We start from the raw sequence: 22256 nt of genomic DNA, 5'->3' as shown, positions 1-22256 counted from the left end.
TATATATATATATATATATATATATATATATATATATATATATATATTTTTTTTTTTTTTTTAAGTCAAGGTCCTCCTGAAATCTATTTTACCTACCTCTTGGGGGAAGGGCTCTGGTTTAATGGGACAAGAAAATAGGCTGATCATGTGGCAGAGGCAGAAGATGATGGATAGCTCAGATGCTCCACTGGTATCCTCACTATCCCAGGAATAAGTGAGAGAGACCTCTGACATGGTCTGTGGATGCCCTGGAGTAAACTTCTAGGAGGCCATGGGCAAGAGTTGCACTGAATGGGCAAGCATTAACCTTCATTGTTGGGGAGAAAATCCACAATGATGAGATTCAGCTCCATTTGAGATATCCAGAGTGCCTTCCAACAATCAGACTTCTACATTCCTTACATTTTAAAGTATCTTCCTTGGTAAATGCTGTCCGCAGTGATAAAAATGTGAAGTCTCTGCACTTACGGACCTTACAGTTTAAACGGGGAGATGTATAACACATGTGAAACAAGAAACCAGCGGTGTTCTAGAGTGGGTAGATCACTGGAGTTGAAGTCAGAAGACTAGGGTTCACTTTTGATTTTGTCACTGCCTAAACATTTCACTACTCGGATATTTAATTTCCTCATCTGTGAAATCAGGCTAGTACTTCATATGTTTTTTTAATGAGTTGAAATATATAAAATCACTTTTTAACTGTAATCTGCTTTACAAATGTAAATGATCTCTGTCAAATTCCCAAAGAGACTACTCCTTTATTCCATACCCACTGGCAGATTCCTAACAGAGCCTGAGAAAGGAAAAGTATTCTTTTTAACATGGGGGAAAAGAAATGATAACAACTGAGGCAGCTTGTATAGGTGTCCTGTTGATTGCATATTTACACTATTTCCCTCACTATCAGGCCAGCACCTCAGCTGTCCCTCCCAACTCAACCTCTCCTTAGTTACGTTGTTTTCTAAATCTATGACTCTAAATTCACTGTAATGGAACAGTCAATTCTTTCGGTATCTTCCTAATGTTAGAGAGGATTAAGAGTAGACTTTTTTCCCTGCTGTTTCTTGTTGATCCTCATAACGAACCATTTACTAGGTTATTGTTTACTGATATTGTTCTTAGCAATGAAAATAATTATTAAGTACCTGCTGTATGCAAAATTCAAAGTGATATGGTGTTATGTAAGTAAACAAACATTTAGTAAGTGCTTACTGTTTGCCAGGCACTGTACTCAGAGCTGGGGGTACAAAGAACAACAAAAACAGGCTCCCTGCCCTCAAGGAGGTTACATTCTCATAGAGAAGACTGTATGCAAAACAAAATCTGTTCATACAAGATATATACACTGTATGTGTGAGGACTGATTTTGATAGATTTAGCCTTTCTTAGCGATGCAAAAACCTAAAACAATTCCAAAGGACATATGATGGAAAATGCCACATGATGGAAAGTCCAGAGAAAGAACTATGGAATGAGAATGCAGAATGAAGCAGACTATTTTCTTTTTTGTTTCACTTTATTTTTTTCCTCTTTCTCATAGTTTTTCACATTCATTATAATTCTTCTGTGCACCAAGACTAATGTGAAAACATATTCAATAGGATTGTGTGTAGAGCCCATATCAGATTGCATGCTGTCTTGGAGAGGGAGAAAGAAGGGAGGGAGAGAAAATTTAAAATTTATGGAAGTGAATGTTGAAAACTAAAAATAAATAATTTAACTTTTAAAAATTACAAGGAAAAAAGATATATACACTGTAAATGGAAAGTAATCTCAGATGGAAGGCAGTAGCAGAGGGAAAAACTGCTCTCAATAAGGGCAATAACCCACAAACACATACATAACTAGTATGCCTGCTATTATGTCTTAAGTATGGGAGAAATATAGGAGGAAATGTACTCTGAAATTTCAAAGAGGGAGGATTGTTATCATCCGGTGGTTCAGAAAAGGTCCTTTGGAGGAGGTGGAATTTGAGTTAGCTTTGAAGGATGAGTAGAAATTCAACAGGTGAGGAAAGAAAGGGAAGAGGAGGCAACAGGCTGATTCAATAACCCTGAATAAACTATGGTCCGCATTATAGAATATAGCATAGTACAATAAATGGGAAAGGAGGTAAGGCAGCTTTTAGGTACAAGTGAAGAATTAATTTTACTGCTTCACTTTCCAGACTTATTATTCATTACTTCCTTTAATGAACTCTATCCTTAAACCAACCAGTGTTCCTTCTCTTCCTCAGTGACATTGTTTTGTCCCTCTCCTCACCTCTGCCTTTTAGAATCTCTAGTTTCCATGAAAGCTCAACTCAGAAGGCATCTGGATACCTACAAGAGGCCTTTCCATGAAGAAAAGAAGGGAGGGGGAGGCATCAGGCTGATTTAAAATTCCCATCTACTAGTATCTTCTTCTCCCCACTCCCCCCAAAAAATTGCCTTATATACCTTGTGTGTATAAAAGTGATCTATTTTCTCCGAATTTCTCTGAATTCTATAGCACTGGTTGCCTATGTTATTCAGTTACTGATTGTTTATTGTCTTATGTTATGCTCTAGGTCTGAACCAAAAGGAGAATCTTAGAATGCATGCTCTCTGAGGGCAAGGACAGTTTCATTTTTGTTTTGGCAATTATTCCTGCTGCCTAGCACAATGCTTCCCATGTTCTTCTTTATCTTAACGATTTCCCAGTGTTTATTATGTCCAGTTTGTCTTGTATTTTCTTTGTACCCAGTTGTTTGCCTGTTATCTTCTGCATGAGAAGGAGAGCTTCTGGAGAGCAGAGACTCTCTAACACTTAGCACAGTGCCTAGCACATAATAAGAGCTTAATCTATTATTTGATATGCAATTAATCAATATTGTTTAATTCTTCCTTTGAGTTTGATTTGGAGAAGATTAGACCATAGCAGTTATCTACTCCAATTCCCGTTACAGCTCATGAGAGAGTAAATTTGAGTGTCCATATAGCTAGAACTAGCAGAACCAGAATTTGAATACAGGTCTATTGAATCCATATCCAGTGTTTTTCCTCCCACACCATCTCTTTGTCTTTCCACTAGTTTAACAACTGACAACTTTGTCCTATAATCTGTCTCATTTGTTCGAACATTTGGTAAATTGTGCTAAGAATTCCTACTTCGGGTGGGAGTTTGAACTATGTATGCTGTGGTGCTTTTAGGAGTCTTGGTATGAACTGGTTACTGTCTATGCTACTTTGTATCTCCAACAAGGCTACACTCAGGATTGGAAGATAATAAGCATTCAGGAAATACTTGTTAAATGGAAAGGCTAAGTGACTTACGAGCTTTAAGTGTGTATAATAAGCATTTCTATAAGATAATGCATTCTGGAATATCGCTAAGAAAGGTTCTTGACAAATGCAAAGTGGCATTATATTGAGACTTGGCACCTTTTCTGAAAGAGCTCAGATTGCAGTATGGCCATTAGTTCCATCATCCTTTCAACACTCTTGTGAGGTATGTGACAAGTATTATTATCCTCACTTTAGAAATGAGGATAAACTGTAGACCAGTGGTAGAGGTTGGGACAGAAACTAGGACTCCCTTAGACTCCTTATTGTGGAAGGTAAAGACATACCTTACTCTGCTATAAGTTTCCTTTAATTTATTTCCATGTAAGAAGGAAACCTAGCTCCATCTAACCTAATATATTATTTTTTAATGTTTAGTGTCCCTAAAATTAATTCTTAAAGGGAACTACAAACCCCCTCCCTAACATGTTTTATGGTACAGATTTACCACTTACCTCTTGGGTATCTTGCTGTGACATTCATGCATATATGGTACATATGCATGGAATAGACTGGAGTAGAAAAGAATCAGACCCTTGAAGGAGAAGGAAGAACAGAGTAGAATAGGGACTCTCCCAGCTTTCTTCCCAGTTTTCTTGATTTGATTACATTTCACCCTGGGTTACTTCACTGGTAGTAGATGCAGTAGTTGCAACCACCAGAAATTTTAGGATATGACTATTTCCAGAAACAGCAGGGATACAATTAAGACCACCTACACGTTTGGGACTACATGCAAAGCTACATGATACTACTGGCCACATAGATCATCTGTGTGTTTGGGAGTTGATAATAAGGACACTCAAGGGAGAGGATGATAAAAATTTAAAAAGCTTCATTTCTTGGAAAGATCCTAGACCTAGCCAAAGGCAACCTGTGTGAAGTAGAACAGATATAGCAGTGCATTTCTTTTATCATTGTGTTTACAAATGATAAGGTTTTTCTCTTATTAGACTTGTGCTTTTATGTAAATTTCCCATGTGTAGTCAAAATCCAAGGAAGACAGAGAGTTAATGGTATCTTTCTTTTCTACAAATGGAAAAACTAATGTTTTATTTTCTTAAATGTTTTTTTACTATACATAGGCATCTAAAATGAAAAAAAAAATAGGTATAGACCACATTGTGGCATATCCAAGGTATGACCTTGGATCATTCTCTCTCTTTTGACTTATTGTGTTCAATAATAAAATGCTGTATTAAAAGTAGACTTATCTTTGTAGAATCGCACTGCCTAGAAAGATGTGAAGTCCAGGATTACATAACTAGTAAATATCTCAGGCAGGATTTGAGCTCAGGTCTTTCCAATTCCAAGTCCAATGTGCTTATGTGCATCACACTACCTAGCTGCCTCCTATTTGAGAGTTATTTGCTCCTTTTACCTCCCACAGGTTATGAGCTCCTTGGGGGCAGATACTGGGCTGACTTTTATTCCCTTGCTTCATATTTTACTGAAAAAAATTTGAGTCCATTTGCTGAGAGCTCCATCTTCTATCACTCAGCTGCTTTTGCAACTATCTTCTCCTTCACCCATCTTACATAATAAGGTGGCCCTTCTCCTTTCCAATGCAAACCTCTCTACCTGCAGGAGTGATTCCATTTCATCTTGTCTTCTCCTAACACACTGACCCCTCTGTCATCCTCACCCTCTCACTTATCAGTCTTTCCATATCTACTAGCTGTTTCCTTACTGCCTTAAAAACATGTCCATGTCTCTCCTATCCTTAAAAAACCCCTCATTTGATCCTTCCATTTCTGCTAACTATTATCCTACATCTCTAAAATGCTGTTTAGCCTTTTGTAGCTAAACTTTATGAGAAGGCTCTCTATAAAAATGTCACCTCTTCCTTTCCTTCTGCTCTCAACTTTCTGAAGACTCTTATGACCTCATCATTCAACCAAAGCTGCTTTCTTCAAGTTACTAAATCATTTCTAAATTGCCAAATATAATGGCCTTTTCTCAATTTTTATCCTTCTTGGCCTCTCAGCAGCCTTTGACACTGTTGATCACCCTCTTCTCCTTAATAATTCCTTCTCTCTAGGTTTTCAGGATACCATTCTCTCCTGGTTCACCTTCTGCTATCTGTCCACTCCTCAATCTCCTTTGCTGGATCTTCACCCCGGACACACCTGCCAATCACAGATGTTCCACAGAGTTCTATCCTAGGCCCTCTTCTCTTCTCCCTCTATTTCACTTGGTGATCTCATCAGCTCCCATGGATTCATTTATCTCAATGCCAACTATTCTCAGATCTACTTATCCTTCCCTAACCTCTCTCCTGACATCTAACCTTGCATCTCCAGCTGTAAGCTCCAGACATCTCAAACTGGGTATTTTTGTAGGCATCTTAAACCTGTGTCCAAAGCTAAAATCATTATCTTTCTTCCCAAAACTCCCTCTCCTCTCCAAATTTCTCCATTGCTGTTGGAGTACTTTACCTCCCTCCCAGCCATCCAGGAATGCAAACCAACTATCGTCATTCTCACTGTCACTCACTCCCCATATTCCATCTCTTGCCAAGTTCTGCAGATTTTTACCTTTGTAACATCTCTTGAATATTCCCCCTACTCTACTGCCACCATGTCTCCCTTATTGGGGAGTCTGCTTGCCACAAACATCTCCCCATTCCAGGCCATCCTTCCATCAGCTGTCAAAGTAATCTTCCCAAAGTGTAGCTCTGACCATGTTATCCTCTACTCAATAAACTGTATCACATCCAGAATCAAATAGAAAGTCCTCTGGTGTTCAAGTCCTTCATAACCTGTCCCCTTCCTTTTCAGTCTTCTTACACTGTTTATTGACTGATTGAAGTAGCTTACAAACTTCTTGAGGAGACATGAAATAATTAGCTAGTATGATAATACTTTCTCTATATAAACTGCTAACTTGTGTAAACAGCATATGGAGGATAAGTTCAAAGTAGGAAAAGGTCCATATGGATTGAAAAGCTAAAGAATACTCCATTGAGGGAATTTGTGCTGAACTCAAGGCTTGAGTAAGAGTTGAGGCTGTAGACCACAGAGCTAAGTTAGGAATCAACAGAATATGTGGGGGGGAAATTGTAAAAGGAGTTCACCCTGGCTACACTGAGGCTTTGTACTGAGGAGAAGGGAGAGTTGAGGTTGGCTAGGTAGGATAGGTCTAGATCATGGAGAGATTTAAATGTGAAATGGAAGAACTTGGGATTTTAGGCATTTGGAGAAAATGAATGGGTTTTTAATTTTGCATGGCTTTTGCAAGAATTATTTAATAACAAACTTATATTGTTGAAAAGGGTTTATTTAGTTCTACACCATAGCATTGTGGTTGGTCCATTTACTATATTCTATCAACTGGCATGGAGTTTTTGTTACAGCATATGTCCTATGGTTATTAATTGGTATTGGAGGAATGTGTTGGCCCACCAATATGGAACCAATGATAGGGGTTCTGATTGCTAAAGTATTTGGAGATGTGTCTGTGATCCTGTGTTGCTTTTAATTTGTTGGGAGCCAGTAGAGTGGTTTAATATTCCTGAGTTTTAGCTTTGGCTCCCCTTGCTTAAAATTTGGATTAAATCATAAGTCAGCAGACTTTGGGTGGTCTAGTCCTAACCCCTAAGAGATGCTGATCCACATGAACAAACTCCTTCACAATTTGGCAAGACTGGGAGTCTCTTTCCCAGGAGACACACAAGACGAGAATAGCAAGGATGTTGGAGGTCAGTGCTGAAGTCTGTTGCCAGAGTCATGTGGGGAAGTTTGTCCAAATCTTGCCTTCGTGATCTCCAGCCTTAACGTGTGCTTCTAATCCCTTAACTTATTTTAAAAAATGAGAAATTGATGAAAAATTCCTTCAGGGCTTCAGAAGAAAACAAAAAAGGATAAAACAATTCTAAGACGCCTGAGAAGTATCAACAGAAGACTTAGAAGCCAACATGCATTTGCACCATGGCGGCCATATTTAGAACCATATTTATGTCTACCCTTGCAATTGCCAAGCAAACTTGGTGTTGAAAAGTTTTTTTGCTGCCTCTAAAATTTTGAAGGAAAAAGAGTATGCACTTATGCAAAGTACACGACAGAAGTATATGTTTTCAAAAATTATTTCTTGGATAGCTCCTCAGATCATTTCCATTCATGCTCAAAGTTTCTATGACATAATACCTCACTGTATAAAAAAAATTAACCTCTGCAGTTGAACTTTATCTAAAGTTTTTTATTATTGCCCAAGATGTTCACCCACAAACCCCTAAAGGATGGCCTGGCCTTTATTCTCTCATTTTTTCCTGTTAAACAAATTCTGTATCTTTTGGTAGTTTCATTTTGGTGTCTGGGGAAGAAAACTTAGCAGAAGAATGCTGTTCCTGGTTTTTGTGTGTTCTTGATTTTCCTTAGACTATTTGGTGTTGAATTTCATCATGTTATATTCTGCCTTTAATATGCTTCCTCTTCTTGGTTGTTTAAATATTAGAGGATACAAAAGATGGTCCTCAAAGCTAAGCCTGACACTTGATTAAGCTGTTAGATCCTTCTTACAAGTATACTTTAAGGTTGCCTGTTAGAGCACCTTATATGGTACATACCTCATTAATTGGTTTCTCATAGATGTCCTCCTGCCATGGAGCAACCTTTGCTTGAATAGCGTCTCGCTGGAGAGCCTCTAACACCTTTTTTGGAGTGACAAACCCATACTGAGCTTCCAACAAAGCCAAATCCATTTTTTCAGCCTTTAAAATGCCTATGACTTCATCCCGAGCCTGTTGGAACACAAGGTACATAAAAACAGTCTGTCTGTGACTCCTTCAGCTAACAATGTTTCTGACATTTCAAACATGGATAATGTTAAATTATAGTTCTTATTCAAAAGGTAGAAATGGAGCTAGGTTCCTTTGTCCTACTCTCATCTTACCTTTAGGCATTTAGTTAACTTGGTGCCTCTTTTTGGACTAGCATCTAATTTTTTATTTCATTTAGTTTTCAAATATAGGCAACAAGATTTTCCAAGTCTCAACAGTTGCTTTTAGGCTTTTCCAGAAGGTTAACATGTTGCAGTTAAGTCTAGAACCTGGTTTGCACTGGGTATAAAAGCAGCTATTGTTACTAAAAACCACCCCAGAAGTCACCTGGTATTATTGTTATAGATGCATGTTTGTGCATTGAAGCCGAGGATGTGACCTTTCACAACATGCATTCCAATAGCATGTCTTAATGACAGCTCATTTAAAGATGATTAATTGCTCTCCCAGTTGGCAAAAGAGATGTGTGTGTGTGTGTGTGTGTGTGTGTGCATGTGCATGCTTTCGCACACACATCAGCTGTCATGGGCATGCAGATATACACATGCCATATGTATTTGTGGCAGGATGTACAACAAATTCAAAATCGGGACTTGGATAATGACTCATAATGCAGCTGACCTGCACTTCCCCCTCCAGAATGCTTAGGAGGAATAGCAAGTCGTCTCTTGAGAGATTAGCGTCTTTCGGAGAACTTCCATTCTGTGCTGGATCTGATTTGGGACTTCCGAGGACAGGACTGGTTTCAAAGACATACTCATTCTTTTTATTTCCTCTCTTCATTGCTTTGACACCCTGGATGGCGGGATCCTCACTGTATTTGTTTGTTTGTGTTTGGGTTATGTTTTCAGGGCAGCTACTTCTGGAAGGCATTTTTTCAGTGTCTAGAATGAGAAAAGAAACAATTTTATAACCCTTGGTAGAGGTAGCCTTTTTTTGGCAGAACGTATCTGTATTCCTGATACATTTGTCAAAATTAAAGACCAAAAATAGTAACTGTGTGGAAGAATATTAGCAAATTCATCATTTGAATCCTCTTTTATACTTCCATGGGCCACCTAGTTATCTGTTTTAAAGTATGTGTTCCCTTGATTATATCAGTTTGGGGATTTGGGTAAATAGAAATATATTTAAATTTCTATAAGTATCATTGAATTGCTATAGTCTTAACCTGGAAGGTTCATAATTTTTTTTTTTAATTTTTGATAACTGAGTTTCAACATAATTGGTTTCCTTCATACTCCTATATATTTTAGTTTATGAATTTAAAAATATTTTATCAAGGGATCAGAGGTCACTAGATTGCCAAAGAGATCCATGATGCAAAAAAAATATTTAGGAAACCTTACTAGAGAACTAGTCTTGCCTTTAACTTATTTGCTGTTCATTTGTTTTCAGTCATGTCCAACTCTTCGTGTCCCCATTTGGGGTTTTCTTGCAGTATCTGGAATATCTTTTTCTTCTCTGGTAACATTTCCTTCTCTATATCATTTTACACATGAGGAAGCTGAGGCAAGCAGGGTTAAGTGACTTACCCAGGGTCACACAGCAAGCATTAGGTATCAAGGCCCTTGCTGGTGCATTGGGTAGAGCTCAGGGCCTGGAGTCACAGATTCCTCTTTCTGAATTCAAATCCAGTCCCTAACACATACTAGCTTTGTTTACTCTGGGCAAGCCATTTCACTTCTCAGTACTCCTAGGCAACTTTCTAAGATGATAAATTGCAAATGAGCTACTGAGCTGCATCTGTAGAGAACGTTTCCTCTTGGAGAGTTGCCTGAAGTGATGAAATCATTGGTCCTATTATCTCCCTTCCCCAAATTCCTCCCTTAACATAGGATCCTGGGTCAAATGACCAACAAGTTGATCCATCGCCAGTAAAACAGAACCACAGTCATATTGACATTCTTCCATCAGTGAAATCACACGGCAGAAGCTACAGTTAAGCAGAAAGGCATCTCACAAGTTACGCTCAGAGGGTCTGCCTTAGTGATGGAAACACCTCCATTGCTAAGATTTTGCATACACCAAGATCTCTTGGATTTCATCTATCTAGACTCCCACAGAAAAGAAACCCATGCTCAGCCATGCTTTTGTGAGCTTCTGCATTCCTTTAATCAAGGCCTAAGTCTTTGTTAAACGAACACTTGACTGATATCAATCAGTAAACATTTATTGAGGACATACTATGTGCTAGGCCCTGTGCTGAGCTACAGAGATACAAAAAGAGGCATAAGACAATCTAATGACTCTTAATTATATTGACTCTAAAAGTGTTTGTTAATGGAACTCTAACTTTGACTTTGATCTTTTTTCTTTGCCAGAGTGCACATATTTCCTTTGAAAGATATATTGACAAGTAGCGTTTTTATCTTAAATGCATTTTAAGGCTTGCAAAATACTTTATATGTTATCTTAGTTGATCCATACAACCTGTGAGGCTGCTGTTTTTATTCCTATTTTATAGATGAGGAAACGGCGGGGAGAGGGGGGACTAAGAGAGGTTAAATGACTTGTCCAGGGTCCCACAGTTACTAAGTATCTGAGGAGGATTTTAGTTTGGATCTTCCTGATACCAGCCACAGCACTCTGTATACTGACCCGCCTGGCCGTAGCTGTAGCCTTAGACATTTGTGTATGCTTTCTCTTCTGCCATGTGATTTCACTGATGGCAGAGTAATCAGGAATGACTTCTTATCCATTACAAAGGGGCTTGGAAGAATGTTCTGTACTCCTGGCAAAAACTGCTAGGTCAAAGAGTCTTGGAATAAAATAGTAAAAGGCCCAGTCCCAGTTCCTGTTCTTGTTCCTTGATTGAAACTTTGCACTTAGTAGTGAAAAGAATGCTGGGTTAGTATGGAAATGAGCATTGTATTCTTGGCTCTGTCTCTCTCTGCATATACACCCTTAGAAATGTAACAACCATTTGGTGCTTCAGCATCTTTATCTATAAAGTGAAAGGGATAGTAGAATTAAGGGGTTTGCACTTTAATCTTTGTCATGGATACCTTGGGCAGGCTGGTAAGATCTGTGGACCCCTTCCCAGAATGAAGGTTTTAAATATGTAAATATGTAAAATACAAAGAATTATGAAACCGAAGAGAAACCAATTCTATTGAAATACAGTTCTCAAAATATTCTAAAGATATAACAAAGCCCCATTAGGAGATGATTTCTGAGATTCTTTCTCTCCCTTTTCAGTTTTGGTCCTAGATCATTATCTATATGCAACATCCATTGAGGGCTCGTGTGTGTGTGTGTGTGTGTGTGTGTGTGTGTGTGTGTGTGTGTAATAGTCTCACATAGCACATTTGGCATTATTCAGCAAATTCACGTCTTTTATGATGTTTTAATATGCCACTTCTCACATGCATCATTGGTAATCTGTTTTAGTCAACATATCCTCCACAGCTTTCCATTATGCTTTGGTTCATTGATGATTTTGATTCTTTTAAGATTCTTGATTCACTATAGCATAATGGGAAGAAATTGTTTAAAACATAAGTCATTTGTAAGAGGGAGCAGCTTGGGAACACTGAAAGCAGTCCATAGCTCTGTGAATATAATCTCTCCCTTCCCTAGGTGCCTCAGTGGATAGAGCATGCCTAAGATAGAGTGTTAACCCTGGAATCAAGAAGACCTAAATTCAGATGCAACTCCAGACACTTACTAGTTGTATGACCCTGAGTAAATCCCTTAACCTCTGTCTGTCTCAGTTACCCCAGCTGTAAAATGGGAATAATAATAATAACATCTACCTCCCAGGTTTGTTGTGAGGATCAAGTTAGATAAAAATTTTAAAGTGCTTTACACAGTGCCTGACACATAGTAGGTGCTGTATAAATGTTTTTTTTCCTTTCTTCCTTTTTCACTACATTGAACCTGTAACCTGCTCCCCCCCAATAGTTTCAGGTAGTTTTCACAAGATATTTCTCCTTTCATGTATTACTTGTGTCACTAGTCTCATTACTACTGTTATGTCCTTTATCAAATGCTGGCTTTTACTTTTGCTATTATACCTATTTTGTCTCTTTGAGGCTGTAAATTTGTAGATCACAAGTACTATATGTTCCCTCTGAGCATCTAACAATGCTTTCCTTTCCTTCTCAGAGTTTATTAAGGGCTGGTCGTTTCTCAAGGACTGTGTGTGCTAGGTGCTGTTATTACAAAAACACAAGACAAACCCTTAATGCACCGCCTTTGCCTCCCCATATCCAAAGGTAAATGAGATTTCTGTTGAGCAGATCAGTTTTCTAAATAGCACCATATCCCAGGACCCATAAAATTAAGCATTTGGATCAGAAAGCCTTTCTGTGGAGTCTACATAGAGATACTATTAATCTTATGTAACGCATTTAGAATTATTCAACAAATCCAACAAACATTTGAATTCAAGTTAAAATATACAGAACTCATAGAACCATTTATATACTCTAAAATATCTAAGCACATAGGCATGACTTCCTTGAGAATTTTTTTAATGGTGCAAATTTATGTCAAAATTGATTTGAGTGCTTTCAAAACTCTAATCTTTTAGGGTGTAGGAATAGTTAACATTTTTACCCATTAATGAAGTCAACCCCATATTGTTTTAACAACATTTAACAATAACCAATTATTTGTAGCATCAGAAACTACTGAAGGGGAAGAGTGTATATGTTCACTTGTTTACAATAGTTGAGGTTACATGTTCCTCTGCCAACAGCCACAAATGAGAACTAATAATGAGAAGTAATTAAACATCCTGATGGAGAAAACAAAAGGGCAAATTGGACGATGCTTTCAGACTTTGTAGGATCAGTGACTTCATTGTTTCTCTTGGCAAATTCTTAATGCATTGGTCATTGACTCTGGAGGATGGGCTGGGAAAGAGAATATATTGAAATACCAATAGTGGTTTGGGATTTTCATCTTACCTCACCAAAAAAAAAAAAAAGTTGCATCTGTTTTGTTTATGTGAAATGACAATACAAATCTTATTCCTTTAAGAAAGCACATAGAGGGGAATGATCCTGTTTTGTTTTCAATTTTATTCATTAGTATTTCCTGATTGCCACCATTTTTAGTGCTCTGTCCTTTACATCTGAAATTACTTTGTATTAACTTTTATATAGTTTATATATTTATCTACATGTTCTATTTCCTCTTTGCCCCATAAAATTCAGGCTCCCTGAGGGCAGAGATTGTCTTTATCTCTGACCCTTAACCAAGTACCTTGCAGTAATAGATACTTAATAAGTGTTGAGTGAAATTGAATTTAATTAAATCATATTGAATCCAATGGCAGCACATGTGGTGGAGAGAGAATTTTACCAAGCTTCTGCTTTTGGCTAAGTCCTAAACTAGTTGTTTTAACATCTAATAGCCTCAATTTTCTTACCTGCAAAATAAAAGGTGTGGTTACAGTTGTTCAACAAGTTAGTCACAGCAAACTGGTTAATCTGCTCATAATTCTGTGATCATAAGGTTTTATTCCTTCTTCCTCCTTCCCTTTCCACCAGTAATTTCCATCAACCAACACTCCTACTCCATTGTTTGATCTCAAGGTTTTGGTGAAATCAAAACAATAACAAGAAAAACAACATGTCTTCACCACAAAACAATGATCTTGGATTAAGTAAAGGTGGAGTCGGCCAGCATTAAAATTGGGTGATTTTATATCATCGTAATAGATGACTTCATTTTTATGGGCACACAATACTATTTGGTCGAAGTGACAATTTGTTTTGTTTCGGCATTACCTCGGATGGGCGATCTGATTAAACTTATTGACTGAAGCAGTTGTCCTAGGTGTATTTCTAGCCATTTGTGAGGACAAGTAGGTGTTGGCAGTTGTTTCCTTGATTTGTTCAGAGGCAATTTAGCAGATTGGAAATTTCAACCCGTAAAAAAATCCTCAGCTTAACCTTAAAGGTGGTTTGTCATTCTCCAGTATCAGATTAACAGAGTAGAATGATTGATTGCTCTGTCTTATCTTTGTCTATGTAGATACAGGTTTGTAGAGTCCATAGAATCTCAGAGTATCTATGATGCAGAGTTTGAAGGGGAGGAATTTTTTTTTAATTTGTTGCACATTGTGATGTTGAGCTAACCAATCAAAAGTAACTTGGATTTAGGTAAACTTACTCATACATCACCAAGACAGATGATTACCTTAGAACTGTAATAAATGCTGTCATAATATCCAATTTTGTTTAATAAGACTGTATCTATGTCACAGTTGAAAACTCATACTAATGCACTTTTTGCTGATATTTGCACAGCTAATTCTTTTTAGAAAAAAAAACAAACTTCTGCAATCCTATACATTTACAAATCCATACCATTTCAGCAGCTCAGTGAGTTTGTTTTCTTTTGAAGTGCTTTTATGTAGAGCAAATGTTTGAGAATGTGTTTGAGTTCTTTGTTAATAAACTTTTTCAGGCTTTTTTCAAATGCAGAGCACTTTACACTGATGGAAATTTGTCAGCCTCCAGCCTGTTGGAGCCAGTGAAATTTTCATCACAAGACCATGTTTTGACTAGACTGGTTTACAAAGGATAGTAAGAAGACTATCAGAATTCATAGGGAATGGACCAGAGATAAATTTGATTAGAAAGGGAGCATCCAAGTAGCTGTCAGAGGGCAAAATGATTAGTTTTAGGACAGCTCTGGTATATGTGGATTAAGTAATTGACTATGGTACTAAAAACATCCAAGCTTATAGAAATTGTCATTATTTTTTATTTTTATTTTCATTTTTACAGTTAAGCTTTTTTTTTATCGATCTGTATCAGCTATCGACCTAGTAGTAATCTAGCTGGACTAGAGAGTATGGAACGTTTGGCAGCTTTTCTGGGCATACTTACAAATTGCTTTCCAGCACAGACTAAAGTACAGCTCCACCCACAGTATATTAGTAACTTGTTTTCCCATAACTCCTCCAAAATTTGTCACTTTCCTCTTTTATCATCTTTGCCAGTCTGATAGGTATGAGGTAGCATCTCAAAGTTGTTTTATTTTGCATTTCCCTGTTAGTGATTTAGAACACTTAATAAGTGCCTACTATGTGTTAAACACTGCTAATTCCAGAGGATACAGGTAAATCAAATATTCCCTACTCTCAAGGAGTTTACAATCTAATGAGGGAGAGACAACATGTAAACAGCTATGTAAAATATATGTGTGTGTGGGGGGGGTAAATTGGAGGTAATCTCAAAGGGAGGGCACTCACATTAAGGTGGGCAGAAAAGGGCTTCTTGCAGGAGATGGGATTTTAGCTCAGACCTGAAAGAAACAAGGGAATCCAGGAGACAGAGGTTTAGGAGGGAGAGAATTCCAGACATGGCAGTAAAAGTAAATTTAAATAAATTATTTATGATTTTATTTAATAAATTTGCCTAGGCCTTAAACTGTTTTAACATCTTAAGAGCCTCAATTTGTTTATTAACTTAATAAATGATTTATTAATTAATTTTTTTAAATAATAAATTTAATTTATTAAGCCAGTGAAAATTCACTGAGTTTGACAGTTAATTACCATGACTTAGGAGGTTTTGATCTGCTTTCTCTGAGATCCCCATCCTTCGTGAGGTAAGCATCTTCCCAACTCACTTGCATTCTGCCCCTTTTTTTTATAGCAGGGATCTTTAGTTACCCTTTTATCTATTTCCTAGCTCTACCATTAAGAGGGAACATTCCATTTAGAGAACACAGGTGAAAACTCATCTTTGTTCTTGGGTTTGAGCAATATTTAATCCTTGGATAGGAAATAAGACCTGGAGTGCAAGTGATTCATTGCTAAGCTTATGACACTGACTTCCACAGTCTTAAGTTTTTATTTGATAAACATCCCATACTTTATTGCATTTTGGAGCAGTGTGTCTGCTGGCTTTCCATTTGGGCTTCATCCTTTTCATTGAGCCACTTAGCTGTAATTCAGTTCCCTAGAAGGGAAATGGGAAGAAATGTAGGATGGCCAGTCATTAGCAGAACTGGTTGGGCTGTGGATATTAACTGTCAAATGGTAAATGTGATTCATCTGTAAAAATACTGGCTAAAAATAGACTTTTAATACTGCTAAGTTACAGAAGAGCCAGGTTGTTCATTGCATAGCCACATAAGGGAAAAGGGCATGTTGGCTTTTTTTTTTTAAACTTGTGTATCTTAAAATAAAAAATAAGACAAGAACATTGTTTCTCTGTTTAATTTTGTTTCCTACTACCCCCTAGACACCAACATTTGAAGACACTAAATCCAGCCAACTTCAATAAAACCTGATGACTAAAAAAGGCATATTGAAAACCAGATAACCTAATTTAGCAATTGCTTGTCTTTATCTCCTTTCTACCATTTTCAGTCAAGTTATTTAAGCATTCCCTTTTTTGTATTCTGCTATTTTCTCCATGAACAGGGCTACAGAGGGAGAAAGAGGCAATAGGGTACTCAGTTCAGGTTCACCAAGGGTTCTTGGTCTTCAGATAAGTTCACATTTTTAAATTCTTAACAACAAATCTGTCATAGAATATTTGAGTTGGATGGGTCCTTAGTCTTGGAGTCTAACCTCTTATCCAATTAATTCTCTCTAGCAGATGGTCATCTAACTTTTGTTTAAATACATATAGACAGAGAATTCAGTGGTACAGGAGAATTCTCTAAATTCTTGGTAAAAGTGCATTGTTAAATAATTCAGATTTTTTTGTAAATAGTTTGTTTTCTTTAGCCAAATTCTGTTGCTTTTTAGCTTTCCTTAATTTGTCCACATCTGACCTTTACAACAATGTAGAACAAGTTTGCTTTCTTCTACACAGTATATATCTATAAATAACCGAAGGACTTTCACATGGATGTATACTGTAGTTTTCATTTTGAATTTACTTGGTGTTTTGCAACTGTCATTTCATTTTTCTCTTAATAATTTTTGGAATTATAAAGTGGAAGATTTACAAAGGATATCAAAAGCCACATAGAACAGTATGTATTTCACTAGAAGTCCTTCTACACTACATCCTTGACAAAGTGACTATCCAACTTCCAATTAAAGACCTCCATTAATAGGGAACTGAGTGACTTCTAAAGCAGCTTATTCTACTTTTTGGCATCTGTAATTGTTAGTCAAGTCAACAAGCATTTATTAGGCACCTACTGTGTGTCAGGTGTGCTAAGTTCTGTGGCCACATTACTCTAATGGAGGAGAAAACATGAAATAACTATGTATAAATGAGATAGATAGAGGATAAATTAGAGGTGATCAGTAGGCAGTAAGATTAAGGAAAACTAGGAAAGGCTTCTTTCAGAGATGGGACTTTAGCTGGGATTTAAAGGAAGCAAGGGAAAGGAAGAGGCAGAAGTGAGCATGGAGAAGGTTCTAGGTATTGGAGATAGCCAGTGAAAATGTCCAGAGAGGAGAGATAGAATGTGATTGGATTGTAGAGTACAAGTCGGAGAGTAAGATGTAAGAAGACTGAAAAGGTAGGATGGGTCTAGGTTCAGAAGGGCTTTAAAAGTCAAACAGAGGATTTTATATTTGATTTAAGAGGTTTTCTGTTAAATAGAGTTAAAATCCTCCCTCTCTGCAATTTCTGCTGTGTTCTGGTCTTCCCCTTGGAAGCAGCTAGGCAGCACAATGGACAGACTGGCTTCATTTGGCCTGCCGTCAGGTAGACATGAGTTCAGATCCAGCCTCAGTTTGCTTCAGTTTCCTCAACTGTAAAATGGGGATAATAGTACTTGCCTCAGAACATTGTTAAGAGGATCAAATTAGATATTGTATTATATTATATATCACATTTTATATTATATTATACTATATTTTGTATTGTATTATATAAAGCGTTTAGCACAGTGCCTGGCACATATTAGAAAGTATAAAATATTTTATTTCCTTTTCTCTTCCCTTGAATGAGTAGAAATCTAATACTATCACCTGAAAGTCCTTCTAAAACTTGAAAACCGCTATTATGCCTTTCCAATCTCCAACTCTTCTCCAGGCTAACTAGCTCTAGTTTCTCCAACTAGTCCTCATTATTCAGGTTGCTTTCCTCTGGACACACATACCCTAAAGATTTGGTGCCAGGAACCAAATAAAAAATTGCAAATGTGGCCTATCAAGAGCAGATTTGAGTACGTTTGCCTAGGCCATCCTTCATGACTGTGATACACTTCTGCAAGGTGTAAGTGCCTCTCCTTCTATGTACCCTTCCTGATCCCTGCCCCTTACATCTAATCTTTCCTCTTCTTTTTCAGATTTTCCTTGTCTGGTTCTTTCCTTTGCTCTCACCACTCTCTGCTTTGTATCATAATTATCTTGGTACTTGTATTTCTTCCATAATCATAGTAGCTAATTTTTATGTAAGGCTCTTAAGGTTTGCAAAGCACTTCACATGAAATACCTTATTTGATCAACAACCCCGTGTGGTAAATACTAGAAGACATTATCCTCATTTTACTGATGAGGAAAATGAGCCTAGGAGTCTTGAACCTTGATCTTTCTAGATTTTAAGTCCAGCATTCTTTCTACCACTGTACTACATCTAGAATATAAACTCCCTTGAGGGCAAGGTCTGTGTCGTTTTTTCTGTTTTTGTCTCCAGTGCCTAGCTTTGCACAGACACTTTAAAAGTGTTTATTCATTGGATTGAATTATCCCTATTGAATTTCTTATCCTATTCAGCTACCCATTCTAAGCCATTGAGATCTTCTCTCTACTTTCCTACATGTTAGCTTTTCTCTTAACTTTATGTTGTTCCCAAATTTGATAAATATTTGATCTGGCAAGTGTAGAGATTATGCATTCTACAGGCAGGGTCAAGCAGCTTCCCCCTTGTGTCAGTTTGACAAAATGGGACTTCTCCTTTTCCTGCATCCTCAAAACCCTACTAAGATGACCTTTGTTTGGACACTGATCCAAGTTTATGCCTATTTCCCACAGCTAGTTCAAATGCCCTATTTTTTGACAGAGACTTCACATGGACTTAGAGAGAGGTGGAGAGACAAGAGAGAAGTGCAGAGAGGAACTTGGGAGTGACTCTGACCTCTAAAGAGAGGTATACTCATCCATGAAGCCCCCTCCAAGGAACCGTATTGACCCAAGAAAAGGAATAAAATCAGAGACACATGCCAATGTGTAGACATGGACCATTGTGGAGGCAGAGAACAGGAACCACTGTTGGATGGATATAGTGAAGGAGAGAAGTCAGCATCACTAGATGAAGATGCAGAAGGAGTGAAGTGGTTATCACCATAGATGCAGAGGATAAGAAATGGCCCAGAGGAGTGAGCTGAACCAATTCCTTCCCCAGAATAGACCTCAAAGGTCTTCTAGTCCAGTCCCTTCATTTTACAGGTAAGGAAAATGAAGCTTAAAAAGTTAAATGACTTGTTCAGCATTAAAAATCAGGTCTTCTGACTTCAAATCCATCTTGACTCCCTAACAACCCTGAATATTTTATTCTTGGGGAGCAAAGGGACTGCCCCAGGATAATAATATAGTTTAGGGGGACTGGAATAAGTTCCTGGGCAGGTGGAAGCCCATCAAAAAGAGAGAACTGACATGACTCTTAAGTAAACCTAAGTTATTTCCTTTTGTATAAAAACCCTACCCTAGGGGAACGCATAGGTCCCTGGGACTCCTGAAGAGAAAGGAAGTTTATTAGCTTTTGCATTAGTCCTGTGCATTTTCTGTGTCATATTAAATAAAACCTGTCCTGTATTCAGTATTTTGTTAGCCTGAGTCCTTTCATGGAAGCTTAGGGCTCTTAATCCAAATTCTGATGTTGCCAGGGGAAACTTTATGTTGGGGGCATGAGCCATATAAAATTTTGACAGAGACTCTCAAGATTGAACCCAGGCCAAGGGAGCCCAGTGCTTTGGTAATGGCTTGCACAAATCACTAATAAAATTGTTGAAAACAATAGAGCCAGTCCCTGAGGCAATCCACTAGAGAATTCCCTTCGCATTTATACCTATCCATTAATCACTCATTTTGGAGCATAGGCCTACATTTTAAACTGTGCCTATCTAACTGTATGGGAAGCCAGGATACTTTTCTCCTTCTAGTTCATAAAGATATACAGAATTTTTCCAAAAGTCTTGTTGAAATCCAAGTGTACTGTGTCTGTTGCAACCCCTTGGTCTTCCAGTCTTTCATATTCCAAGAGTCTCCTGGCCTTAGATAAGAAATAAACAGCCAGTACAGTGAGCTCTAATGGAGAAGCATTACATCATAGCATTTCTTTGCTGTGTGTTATGAGACAGTTGGAGGACATAGAGAAATATAGAAATTACTATATATAAATAGATGAACTTTTCCCGTTTCTTTCATCACTTTTTCCATTACAAATCAGTTACCCTTTAAAGATCGTTTTCTTATTTAAGAAGGAAGTATGAATAGGAATTTATTCTAAGGCCTTAGTAGAATAGGGCAGAAAAAATATTTTCATATAGTCCAAGGTCATTTTTAATATATTTTAGAATTCCACATTCCTTCCCCTACATCAGAACTCTTGAATATCAGATAATGATTTTTTTTTTTTTTGCTTTTTGGAGGGGGGAAGGTAGGACAATTAGGGTTAAGTGACTTGCCCAAGGTTACATGGCTAGTTTTGTCTTAAGTGTCTGAGGCCATATTTGAACTCAGGTCATCCTTACTCCAGGGCTGGTGCACTATTCACTGTGCCACCTAGCCTCCCCAATGATTTTTTTTAATGGCCTAAAGACAATATCACTTTTCACATATCTCCCTAGTATATAGCTAGTTTCTCTATATTCTTAGTCTTAAACTTCAAGGTACAAGTTATTTAAAACTTAGTCTTGAAACATGCATGATGTCGTATAACAATATATGCAGAAAACTCAGTGTTCAGATACTTCTCTGAACCTGTAGGAAACCCCTGTGGAACTGAAGTCTTCTGAATGTATGATACAGCTCTCTGTTTCTAAGCCTTAGAAAGCTGACTAGGCTTTCTAAGTTAAGTAGCATTTTCTTGCTTTCATTTATCGACACATCATCAAATATAATTTAGTTATAGAGTAATTCAAACCAAATCAACATGAACACTCCTAAATTTCATGTTGTGCCGAGTGCACCAAATAAACAGGTCACTAAGATATACCTAATACTGGGCAGAATTCCCAGGGGCACCAGGCTATGACTGCTCTCTCATGTTCCCAAAAAGTAGGCATGATAATACAAGCCACCAGACAAACGTTCATTGTTTCTTTTGGTTAGTCCAAACCTACCTACATTTAAAAATGCTATACAGAACAAGGTGATTGATCTGGTAACCCTGGACAGTTCAGTTCAATAGATTTTGTTGAATATCTCTTGCCACACTGCTAGACGTTGTATGGGGAAATGCCTCAATTTCTCCCCTACCTCCTGCACCTTCCCCACAAAAGTACCAAATGGTGCCACACTTTCCTTACCTCAGCTAAATGAGAGCAATAGCAGTTGAGCTAAGCTTGGAAGGCTGGGTCGCACTGAAAAAAAGTCAAACTCCATCTAAATCAAACATTCACATTCTTGTTCTGAATATAAGCTCTACATTTCCCTAAGTCTGGCTTTGACAGAACTTTAGTATGTTAACTGATAATTGTCCTGTTGGTAAGAGAGAGAAAAACAAGAGTCCTGATGACAAAAATGAACAAAATATCTTCACTTGAAAAGTTGTTTAAAATTAGTTTCATAGTAATATTTTTAACTGGGCAGCTGGGTGACATTGTAGATAAAGTACTGGACTTGGAGTTAGGAAGACTCATCTTCCTGAGTTCAAATCCAGCCTCAGACACTTATTAGCTGTATGACCCCAGGCAAGTCACTTAACCTCTGTTTCCTCATATGTAAAATGATTTGAAGAAAGAAATGGCAAACCACTCACAGTAAATTTGACAAGAAAACCCCAAATAGGTCCATGAAGAATCTGACATGACTGAAATAACTGAACAACAAAAATAATTTCAATTGCGTAATGTGTATTTCTTAGCATATCCCTCTATGTATGTAAACACACACTCTTCCTTTAAAAGAGGACTTCTCTTACAGCTATTTTCTGTTTGTACCAAGACAAACCCTAATGAAGTGTTTGTGCCATGTCATGAACAAAAGAGGATAGTTTTCTTTAAACTTGTCCTTTGCATCGTTTTTAACAAGAAACACACACACACACACACACACACACACACACACACACACACACACA

The 22256-nt window shown here is 37.5% G+C and overlaps 2 protein-coding genes across 2 annotated transcripts in view; one reads left to right on the top strand and one right to left on the bottom strand.

The window, feature by feature from the left end:
- Positions 1-22256, top strand: part of CMSS1 (cms1 ribosomal small subunit homolog) — a 442802-nt gene that overhangs the window by 148437 nt on the left and 272109 nt on the right. The gene's annotated exons all lie outside the window — the stretch shown is intronic.
- The window catches only part of LOC138144043 (filamin A-interacting protein 1-like), a 269301-nt gene that overhangs the window by 40752 nt on the left and 206293 nt on the right, over positions 1-22256 (bottom strand). Inside the window, exons 3-4 of the mRNA XM_069065363.1 lie at positions 8701-8963; positions 7867-8040 (exon numbers count right to left, since the gene is read on the bottom strand). Of these exons, the coding sequence (XP_068921464.1) occupies positions 7867-8040; positions 8701-8952 (426 nt within the window). The 5' untranslated portion in view covers positions 8953-8963. The remainder of the gene's footprint in view (positions 1-7866; positions 8041-8700; positions 8964-22256) is intronic.

The sequence above is a fragment of the Petaurus breviceps genome, unplaced genomic scaffold (assembly GCF_028583685.1).
Source record: "Petaurus breviceps papuanus isolate PSGF00001 unplaced genomic scaffold, PetGlider_PUasm1.0 90683, whole genome shotgun sequence".
In the NCBI taxonomy this organism is placed as follows: Eukaryota; Metazoa; Chordata; class Mammalia; order Diprotodontia; family Petauridae; genus Petaurus; species Petaurus breviceps.
Note: the sequence above shows the minus strand (reverse complement) of the source record. Positions and strands in the feature narration are given on the sequence as shown.